An 11044-nucleotide genomic window follows, 5' to 3' on the forward strand; every position below is an offset into this window, starting at 1 on the left:
CTTTAACTTGGGGTCTGGGTGTGTGTACGATGTACCAATTAAGCCTGAAGTAATGGTTAAGAAAGTATATCAGTCAAGAGACTCGACTTCAGTCGCTGGTTACTGCGCATCGAAAAATCACAAATATGTTCACAGGTGGGAAGCCAGTGAGGGATCACGTCCTTATCGCAACAATAAGAGCTGTAATAATAAGAGACCAGCCAGCAGGAGTCTAGTGTTGTTGTTTCAGGAGCACAGGATCATTGAGGACAATCATTGAGTCTTCACTTCCCAAAGCCACTTGGTAAGAGCTGATTAAAGGATGAGCCAGTAATTGATGGGTTGAGGTGAAACAAGGATGAGTGATCTGCACCTGATCTGAAACAAGACGAGGGCAGACACGGGTACACTCCTTCCACTTTCAAGTTTCAAAAGGGAAATCAGATTAATGCCTATTGTTCCCTTTGATGTAAGCGTATTGTCTCTGGATCGATAAGTTACACAGAGTAGGCAGTGTCACAATGCCGAGCAGATTGTGGACCAAATTTACAAACTTGGCTTCATAAACAGTGATGAAAAGAATGAGAAAAGTTTCTTCTCTCCCTCGTCAAAGTCGTGCCTCTGCAGAAGCAGGTCATTGGTAAGTGATAGCACTATCTCCATCTTGTACTATTGTGGATCCTTCTTCTCTTGAAAGTACAAGGCGTATTTCATTCCGTAAAGATCAATGATTTAATTCTTGTTTCGGCTCGTTCAGCTGTACATCTCCCCTTTTGACAGTGGTGATAACATGGGGGAAACATAATTTCCTTTTAGTAATGTTGAAATATCTTTATAGAGGATTTCTTGGCAACATTTTGATGTTGTTGTGTTCTCAAAACTCCCTTTCCCAAGTGTATCCTTCCCATCTATGTTGTCCTGCATATTTGGGCTGTGCTGTTGCTTGTTTGGACACATCACGATTGCAGATGTGGGCTGATTTACTTGGAAAGATTGGGTTACCCACAATTCTATCCAGCAAAAACATATCCTTGTACAATTGTGACTGGCACACTCGGCGAGTCCAGGATGCAAATAGAGAAATAAATACCTTTTGTCAGTAAGTAACACTAACAATTATTTTCTTCCTTTCCACACACTCTCACTCTACTTTCCCACGTCACTCCCTCCCTCTCTCCCCGTGTCTCCTTTTAAGACCCTCCCTTCCTCCCTCCCTCTCTTCTTAGTGCCAGTGCTCTCCAGGCGAGCACACAGTCAGCTTCAACTTTACAGCAACAGCAGAGCGTATCAGGTTTCCACAGGACCGTAAGAGTTACACGCCCGTCACTGACTTACAGGTGATCAGAGCAGCACGACTGTCCTTCACTGTCTGACCAAGGGAGGTGAGTTGACTGAGAGAAAACAGCCAAATGTTAAGTCTGCATTTTGTTTTCCTCTACATTTCTATTCTTTCCTTCACTGTCCTCTTTTCACTTTGACCTTACTGTTTTACCTTCTCTCTCACACCCTCACCTTAACAAGTGGCAAGACAGACATGTTCAGACTGTTTGTTTCCATAGATCCTATATGTACAGTTACTATCCTCAGGTGTGTTAGGTTAAAGAGGATGATTATGTTAATTATCCAAAGTTTTTAATTTTTTTTTAACAACAACATGTTCACTGTTTGACTTGTTTTCAACACCTTGCTTTTAAACTTAAGAGGAAGTTCACATGTTCCCCTTATGAAGTCGTTTGCATAAGAGAGCTACACCAACAAACAGTTGATGAATGATATTTAAATAATGTTTAAATATAATAAGTGTTTCTTAAAGGAAGACAATGTTTCTTTATCCTTTGTTCTGGTATGTTTTACTGTCTGCTGTTCTGAGAGACAAGCGCAGGTTCGGACAAACAGAGGAGATGCAGGTACCTGAGGCGGATGTGCTTTCTCTTTGTTTACACTATGAACACAGCACTAAAACTACATCCCACCATGTTGGAATAATCCTTCATGGGTCATTTTCACCAATAATCTTCCGTGTAACTTTTAAATGTCAGCACATCCTGTAGTCCATGACACACTCCAAAGTATCTGGTATAGAAGTATGAAATGGAAGCTTAAAGGTCACTGTTTTTTCTCAGAAACGAAATAGTCGTTGGCTTAACATTCTATTTCCTATTTATAAAATGTCATTGTCGCTTCTTCTGCAAAACAGCAGCAGTTTGCCATTTTGTAACAAACTGCGCTGCGACCTCTTTCTCTGTGACTCAGTCTGTGGGTTTCTTTTCCAAACTCTACTTCCCCTGCCTTCTATGAGTGTGTCCTGATATTCAGTCTTTTTGTCTTGTCACAGAGCTTGTGCCATGAGATGATTACTCAATAAACCCGGCCAAGTCTTTCCCCACCAGTCTCACCTATAGACATGGGGATACGTGAGAGTGTGAGGGGTCGGAGGTGGCAGGGCAACGCTGGAGCGTTCAGAGCCGGAGTAGGAGTGTTGCTGCTGGGGCTCAGCCTGGCCCAGTCTGTCCCTCCACAGACTGTCTGTCCAGCAGCTGCGGCCCCTCAGAGCCTCACCCAGCCCCAGTACCAGGACACGGTGAAGGACGACATGGGCTTCATGGCAGATCTGGTGCAGTCCTTCCTCCACACAGTCCAGCCTAACCCCTTTCCTAAAGGTCTGTGTCGTCAGTATTACTCACTGATCAAGCATCTTAAATCTCAACATGTTCTGTCGACTAACTCATAGCAAAGCTTTATCACCTTGCATTGACATTTTTTTTCACACTCTGTGTGCGGAGCAACAAGAGGCAGAGGTGACACATCAGTTTTAACCCTGCCACCTCCCCTAAAGTTAATATTGCCACTACAGAGAGATCACAGGATAGGTTAATCAGTAAGTTCATGGAATTCTTGTATTTTTTAAGGTCAATCTTTAACCCATATATCCTACTCTGATGTTTATCTGTGGTTCTTTGTCTTTCCCTTGCTGTGACGTATCATAATTGCTTCATAAACCCTCTCTTTTACTTCCTGCTTGGTATTGATTTCAAAGAAGACAAAAGGTCACAAAAACATATTTAACATCCTTTGCCCAGTTCAAAGTCATTGCTTCACTGTTCATTGTGATGGAAATTGATATTGTGAGTGGATTTAAACCAATAGGCACTCAATGAGGCATGAAGAGACTTTATTTTACTTCAAAACATTCTATGTTCATCATCAGTTGTTTAAACTAAACACACTGTCTGCCATCACTCTGTGATAAGGAAAATGGTTCGATGGTTTATTGTAAACTGTGGGTTTCTGCTTCACAAAAAGCCACCAAGCCTGAGGTTATAAATGGTAACAAGGAAATGATAAATGTTTCTGCTCTGCTGCTTTCTTCCGACAAGTCGGGGGTCAAACAGAGGGCTTGAAATGAAAAGTAAAGCATTTTTACAGTGAACACAACTGGTTAAAAAAAAGAAGGAGAAATGCAAATTCCCAGGACATTTATGCCAGACTGCAATATGATATGACACACACAGATGGTGAGAACAACGCAAATAGCTGGTGTGAAGAGCACCTGAACAACACATCTTCTCAGTTACCTACGAGTTAGTTTCAGTGAGACCATAAACCTAAAGGCTTTGTTTTGTGTTGTGTTCAAATGAATCTAATCCCGGCTGAAAGCTGTCCTCGTTTCCTAGTAACCACAAGATGGGGGTGTCAGATTTCCACTTTTACAATGCAAGAGATTAAAATGTGTGTATCAAGCACAGGATAAATTTCCCCCATGGTTGGGCTTTTGCACACGGATAACTGGCCAACAGAGTTGAATACCATTGGCTATCCCTGGTCTCTGTGTATTCTGAAGTTATTCACAAACATTTTTCTCTCTTGGTTTCTTTTTAGATCTGATCGTAAAAATAGTAAAGGATTTTGATGTGCAGTTAACTCAAGATACCATCAAAGAAGTAAGTGAATGTGCATGAGTTTTCCATATTCTAGGAAGTTGTTGTGTGTACTTCTGTGACACATCTTCTTTATGCTTGTAATCTGAGAATGTTTAACGCTAAAGCCACGTTGTGTTTGTGTATTTATCCGAGTGGATACCAACTTATTGTAGACTGTCACCACAGCAAAGTAAAACTACTGTCCCAACTGCCGAGGTCTCACAGTGTTTGACGTCACGACAGACCACAAATGTCGCTATTCTGCCATGTTATGACATTCTTGTGACGTTGTAGTTCTAATACATGCCATTTGCCTGTATGAATGTGTCTGTGTGTGTGTGTGCTTCGTGTTCAGGTCCTGGTGTATGATGTGGGTTTCCTGGTGTGTGCAGCCATTGGCGTCTTGTACATCGTTCTGATGCCCATAGTTGGTTTCTTCTTGGCGTGCTGTCGCTGCTGTGGCAACTGTGGTGGGAAGATGTACCAGGAGCAAACATCTTCAGTTCAATGTCACAGAAGAACTCTCTACTGGACTGCATTATTCACCACAGTCATTATTTTGTGAGTGTGTGTGCTCTCGTGTGTGTTTTTGAACAGCATAATGATGTGTTATCTGAAATTAGCATCACATAAAGACAGCTTGAATGTGCATGCCTCACTGCCTGTCTCCCTTGGATTATGTTCATGACACACATTTGTGTGTGTGTGTGTGTGTGTGTGTGTGTGTGTGTGTGTGTGTGTGTGTGTGTGTGTGTGTGTGTGCATATTTGTAGTGCTGGGAACATATGCATGTTCAAAAGTAACCAAGACATCAAAGAGGGTGTGGACCAGAGTCAAGTAGAGCTCAACAAAACTATCAACAACGTCAACTCCTTTCTCACTGCTGTGCCTCAGGTAAGAGAAAAGCTCTTGTTGATTTAAGAGCATGGTTTGTATGGAAATGTAAAAAGTTAAATATGTGGGAGCTCAATCTGGCAGTGTGTGAGATGCAAACAGACCCCTAAAGTCTTCAGTCAGTCCACTGCTTAAGCACCAGCTCTGCAGTCTGCAGTGTAAATACACTTATCTCAAGATACAAGAGAGTGGAAGAAAAGGTGGAAGGGTAGAGTTTTGTTTGTTCTTCTTCATTTACAAAAGCTGCTATGTACGATTAGCTCGTGCAATCAGACATTGACATACTGTAATGCTGTATTTGAAGCCGTATCTTACATGCACACATAGAAATATTATAATATAATCCCCCTTTGCCTATCTCCAGCAAATCGACTCTGTGGTGAATGAGAGCTACAGAACAGTACAGGAAGTTACCAGAAACCTAGATGGTAAGATACTGGTAATGCAAAAAGTCTCTCTATCGACTGCCATACAGCGTCTGTTCTCAACACATGACTAACCACCTGTTTGTTTGTACAAATTAGCCATTGGACCTCAGTTGGGAACAGAGATCAAGAAGAAATTTAGAGCAACCCTGGACCCAGCGCTGCGGTCGGTTACACTGCTGGATCAAGGTATGGCGCAGCAGCATGCTCTGTCCTGATCAGTCTGAGCATGTAAATGCTTGTATGCATATTTGACAGGAGATAATTAGGTGCTCACTTCACTTCCTACCCTGACATTGCAAAGCTTGATGAAGTCTTGAACTAAGTATTTAATGGCAGGTTGACCAGCTGTTTTTATTGCTTATTGCATAACAAAAAAAGAAGAAAGAAATAAGGATACAGGTACAGAAAGTACAGAAATAATCACAGCAGTAATCTTCCTCCCCATGGTTGGATTACTGCATGGGCCTACTTATCTATAATAATGCAGGCTTTAGCATAACGTTTCATTGTTGGTGGTTAATCACTCTTGATGCAGCATAGATTATTTTAAAAGCATGAATATGCATTACTTACTACCAACAATGATGAATGATGAAGCGTGAATTACTATGATTAGATCATTTCAGTCAGTTGAGGTGTGTATCGGTGGGTATAGGTAGTCATAATGTAATATGAGCCTCTCAACCTCTACTTCAAGCTTCCATAAGACACTTAGAATTCATTATAATGTTTTTATAGCTGTTGATATAGTGCATCAAAAAGCATTATGTGTGCTTATGAGTGTAGTCATAAATAATTATGAATGCCCTTGTAATGCACTTTTAGATGAGGTCAAAATAATTAGCTAGAAAACTCTGGAATACTGTTTACTAATGAGAATAAAACAGGACGGACCGTTGTGTTGGAAAATCCAAAGTCAAAAGTAATAAAGCATTTCAAACAGCATTATAGGCTTTCTTAGATTATACATAGTAATAATAAACTTCTAGGCATGCTCCCTGGCAACAGATTGAATTGAGTGTGGAGGTTTGCAGAGTAACGTTATCTGTTTTTTTTCCCCGGCTGCAGTTATTCCTCGTTTTCCAAAATGACAAATGAAGTGCTGCTACATCATTTACCAACGTGGTGCACTCTTAGACTCTCACTAAAGCGGCTGGATAATATCTTCTTAAATAATCTCTGTTCCTTTTTATAGCGTTCAGTTTTTGCTCAAAACCTTCATTCATTTCATCTTTTTAAAACACTTTTGATATAAGAGCCAGGTAGCATAAGAAATGTCATAATATTAAAATGAGTATTACTTTTCAAACATGTGTATACACTGAATAATATCTGCGTGTTTGTCATTTGTGCGAGCAGAGACTGTAAACGCCACTCTTCAATTGAGCAAGCTGAACTCCTCTTTGACCCAGTTGCAGTCCAGCATGAACCGCATCCAGGCCAACTTCACTGCTGTTAAAAATCGCATCAATACGACGACTTCCAACAGCAACTGCTTTGAGTGTAGCCGCCTGATGCCTAAGCTACAGACACAAACACTGGATACCACCATCTCTGTAAGTACTGATTTTGTGTAACGTATTTTGTCTGCGGGATATTCCTATGTTTTCTTCTTCAATGGAGTCGTGTCAGATCAAGTGTTTCAATGCAAAAGAGGAGTGATGTTTGACTTCCTGAAGTACAGACCATCAGCACTGTTACTGAATTTGACAGGACGCCACCATGAAAAAAGAGAAGGAATCACTTATGCAACCAAATTACGTTTGACGCGGGCTGAGACAGTGTGACACATCATAATAGAGCTTACATTTAGCCTTTGTCTGAACAGCTGATTTGTCCTCCCATCTGTTCTTCTCTATTCCTCCTACACTCCTCTATCTGACACATACTGTACAGACTCTCCTCTCCTCGTCTTTTATCTTCCTCTACTTTTCTCTCTCCTCCTCTCCTCTCTTCTCCTCTCCTCTTCTTCGTTCTCCTCTCCTCTTCTTCGTTCTCCTCTCCTTTGTTATCCTCTCTTCTTATCTCATCTCCTCTTCTTCGTTCTCCTCTCCTCTTGTCTCCTCTCCTCTTCTTCGTTCTCCTCTCCTTTGTTCTCCTCTCTTCTTATCTCATCTTGACTCATCTGGTCTCCTCATTAGTATTAAAGGAATGTACAGTTAACCCTTTTCTTAACATCCTGTATACTCCTCTCATCCTAAGTGTCAAAAATGACCCGCCTCCACTAAATCTCTTAAATAAAGCAGCTTAATTGAATTTTCATAAAATGTTCCCGCAAAAAGACTGCATTTTATTAGTGGACACCATTCGTTTTCCTTTTACAGCACACGTGTTGTAATGGCTTTCTTTACTAAAGTAGAGGAAAATTATTATCATTTAATTGTCTAGCTTTAGATGGTACTTATTTAACCTAAGAAAGTAAAAATAATGCCTTCAAGAACATTTTATTTTGTTTGAAATTATTTGATCTTGAGATGTGTCGTGGATGGGTGATGCAGCACCTGCACGAGAAAGTTCTAGTTTCTCTGTGATCAATCAGTAGCACACACAATCTCAAAAGTGTGTCTGTGAACTTAGGTCATGGGTGGGTAATGATGCACCTGCCCGAATAAATTGTTGGTTTTCTGAGATCAATCAGTGGCAGGAATAATCTTTTTGTTTTGTGTGTGTGTGTGTGTGTTTGTGTGTGTGTGTGTGTGTGTGTGTGTGTGTGTGTGTGTGTGTGTGTGTGTGTGTGTGTGTGTGTGTGTGTGTGTGTGTGTGTGTGTGCGTGCGTGTGCGTGTGCGTTATTGACAAAAAGTAAAGATATAATAAAACCATTCATCATGTTTTGGTGTCAACCAATTTTATTGTGTTCCTGTTCCTGTCTTCAATAACATCTATAAAAACGTACACGTCTGCTGCCCCCTGCTGTCTGTTTCTAGTATAACTTGTTATTACACAATGGTTGCATGTTCTCCACAGATTCCCAGTTTGAATGACTTTCAGTCTGCAGTGGATGAAGTCTACAAAACTAATCTCAAATCCAAAATCAAGGAGGTCAGTGATAATGTTATAATTGTTTAGCTTCACACTTTAATGTGAAGCTAATGAGTGTGAACGAAGTTAAATCACTGTCTGACTGAAACAAAGATACTTTTTCATTGAAAAGAGCTTGACAAAAAGACATAATTCAATTTAAACACTATATTTAATGTGATTTTATGAAAATGAATGCACTGCCTTTCAGATGGAGGACTATTTTGACCGCATCCCCCAGAGGGTGACCGATGAAACCAAGGATGTAGTTCAAAGTGAGTGAGCACATTTACGGCCTCTTCTCTTTCAGAATGAGTTTCCTAATTAACTTAGTTAGTTGTAAGATACGATTTAAAATGATATGTGTTTGTGTGTGTTTTTTTCAGGCAGCAAGCAGCTGTTAGATGACATAAAAACACAGATCTCCCAGGTCACCAAGAACATCCCTTTATCTACTCTGACAAACGTTTCGGGGACTCTGAACCAGGTGCAGAGAGAAATCGGCAAGCTCACACCGGAGGTCAAGAGAGCCGAGCATATTAGGTAAAAAGCCTGGATGTGCAAACGCATGTGATCAATGTCAGAAAAGGCCAAAAAAATAAATAATGTGTGCACACTTCTCCAGGTGGGGAGTGTGTTTGGTCCTGTGCTGCCTGGTCCTCCTGGTGGTGGTGTGTAGCCTCCTCGGTCTAGTCCTGGGCCCTCTGGGTCTGACACCCAAATCAGACCCCAGCAAGCGCTCCTGCACGGCGGATTGTGGAGGCACCTTCCTCATGATGTGAGTGCCACAGTCACATATGATGCTCTTATCCAAAAGGGGAACATTAAATCCTTCTTACTTCTTGTTTGACCTGGCTGTGGTTGCAGGGGCGCAGGTTTCAGCTTCCTCTACTCCTGGCTGCTCATGATAGTGGTGCTGCTGCTGTTCCTGTTGAGCGGGAACTTTTACACTCTGCTCTGTCGGCCCTGGAACAACGGACAACTGCTAGAGGTAACGATGACAGAACATACCGCAGTATCTGCACGCACCAGACTCTACAGACACTGTGTGTGAAATCTTTGCGTTAACATTATTGCCTCCTCTCTCCACAGCTCATTGACACTCCAGGTTTAATTCCAGGGTTGGATATAGGTCCATCTTTGGGATTGAAAACCAACATCAATATCTCTGATATCTATAGGTATGTCATGCCGATTCACCTCTCACACGTGAAGAAATGTGTGAACACGTGTGCATCATTGTCGATTAATCGTTTGGTCTAGAAAAGATTAGAAAATAGGGAAAAATGTTTATCCCAGTTTCAGTGTCTTGTTTTCTCAGACCTAAAGATATTCAGTTCATATGATACACAACAGAAACAAGCAGGACATCTCCATATTTGAGAGGCTGAAAAAAGCATTTCTGCATGAAAAATGACTTTAACAATGAATCATTATCAAAACAGTCAGCCGATAAGTGTTGTTGATTGATTAATCAAGAAGTTGACTAATTGTTGCAGCTCTGTACATGTGCAGGCATACACACAGGCTTGTCTCTATGTATTTTAGTTTCATTTACTCTCTTGTGATATCTATTACAAACCTGCCCGTACCATAAAAAGAATAATTACATTGTTGAATTTCTTTTTGTGGTTGTAATGTTAGCGGGGTTCATAAAGCACTGTACATCTTTCATTTTGATTAAGTGCTGTAGAGATAAGTTTGACTTGATGTTAATGTTTACAGAGACTGTAAGGAAAACCAGCCTCTGTGGACAACACTCCACTTGTATGAGCTCATAAACCTCGAAGACCTGCTCAATGTATCAAAAGTAGGTTCCCTGAAAGTCAAGAAATAAATAAAAATGTTCAAACATACAAAAACTTTATTAAACATATGTTGAAATGTGTCTGTCGCTCACACCCAGTACACAGAGCAAATCCAGCAGAAGTTTGACCGTATAGAAATCACTCTGCCCGGCATAGCTCTCCTGAGCCCTGAAGTTAAAAAACAACTCAGCAGCTTCTCCAACATGACTGCAAATCTCCACTCCACTGTTGTCCCTCAGCAGGTAGGCACTATTTATGCATCTTTGTGTAAATCTACTGTCATTGCATGTATCCTTGTAATCGTGACCCAGTATTCCTTGATGGTCTCTCTCAGATGAACAGCAGCATCAATCTGACTACGATAGCAGATGCACTTGATTCGCTCGCTAATATTCAAGTGAGTCAACATTAATATGTTAACGCTTTACTCTGCTTTTCCACACTATAAACATGTCACATGACTCCCAACTGAATACCATTTGTCTGCCCCTTGTGTTCTACTAACCAACCATTTGCTTGTTTCTAGAGAAACAATGATACTAGAAAAGAGCTACAAAATGAGGCCAGGGACCTGAGGCAGATCCAGGCCGACATAGAAACAACCATCATCCCACAACTGGTGAATAGCCTGCCCCGTCTCTCCTGATCTTTTCATTCTTGTTTTCCCTTTTTTCCAATGTTTGCCATCCATCTGAATTTTAAACATAGACATCTACTGCTTTTTTTTTGCCCCTCAGCAAAACCTGAACTCCACCATCAAGAGCCTGGGATCCATTGCAGATAAAATCAATGTGAGCGCATCGACTAACACCCAGAACTCCCCAGAATAAAGCTCATTCTCCTCTCTTTTCTTCATGTGGCTCATTCTCTCCTCTCCGGCTCTTCCAGGAAACAGTGGGGGAGGTGCTGAGCAATGTGGGAATAGCACAAGACTTCCTCAACACAAATACAACACAGATTGTCAAGACCGTGAGTAGAGCCACGAGTCACATGAGT

At 41.2% G+C, this 11044-nt stretch overlaps 1 protein-coding gene across 1 annotated transcript in view; it reads left to right on the forward strand.

Annotated features, from left to right (window-relative positions):
• Window positions 1–1060: 1060 nt before the first annotated feature.
• Window positions 1061–11044, forward strand: part of prom2 (prominin 2) — a 13405-nt gene continuing 3421 nt past the window's right edge. The window contains exons 1-20 of the mRNA XM_029450476.1: window positions 1061–1361; window positions 2315–2639; window positions 3859–3920; window positions 4255–4460; window positions 4673–4793; window positions 5158–5221; window positions 5318–5407; window positions 6581–6777; window positions 8187–8261; window positions 8452–8515; window positions 8627–8783; window positions 8866–9018; window positions 9108–9231; window positions 9333–9421; window positions 9966–10050; window positions 10147–10290; window positions 10383–10445; window positions 10575–10667; window positions 10786–10839; window positions 10937–11017. Of these exons, the coding sequence (XP_029306336.1) occupies window positions 2384–2639; window positions 3859–3920; window positions 4255–4460; window positions 4673–4793; window positions 5158–5221; window positions 5318–5407; window positions 6581–6777; window positions 8187–8261; window positions 8452–8515; window positions 8627–8783; window positions 8866–9018; window positions 9108–9231; window positions 9333–9421; window positions 9966–10050; window positions 10147–10290; window positions 10383–10445; window positions 10575–10667; window positions 10786–10839; window positions 10937–11017 (2178 nt within the window). The 5' untranslated portion in view covers window positions 1061–1361; window positions 2315–2383. The remainder of the gene's footprint in view (window positions 1362–2314; window positions 2640–3858; window positions 3921–4254; window positions 4461–4672; window positions 4794–5157; window positions 5222–5317; window positions 5408–6580; window positions 6778–8186; window positions 8262–8451; window positions 8516–8626; window positions 8784–8865; window positions 9019–9107; window positions 9232–9332; window positions 9422–9965; window positions 10051–10146; window positions 10291–10382; window positions 10446–10574; window positions 10668–10785; window positions 10840–10936; window positions 11018–11044) is intronic.

The sequence above is a fragment of the Cottoperca gobio genome, chromosome 15 (assembly GCF_900634415.1).
Source record: "Cottoperca gobio chromosome 15, fCotGob3.1, whole genome shotgun sequence".
Lineage (NCBI taxonomy): Eukaryota > Metazoa > Chordata > Actinopteri > Perciformes > Bovichtidae > Cottoperca > Cottoperca gobio.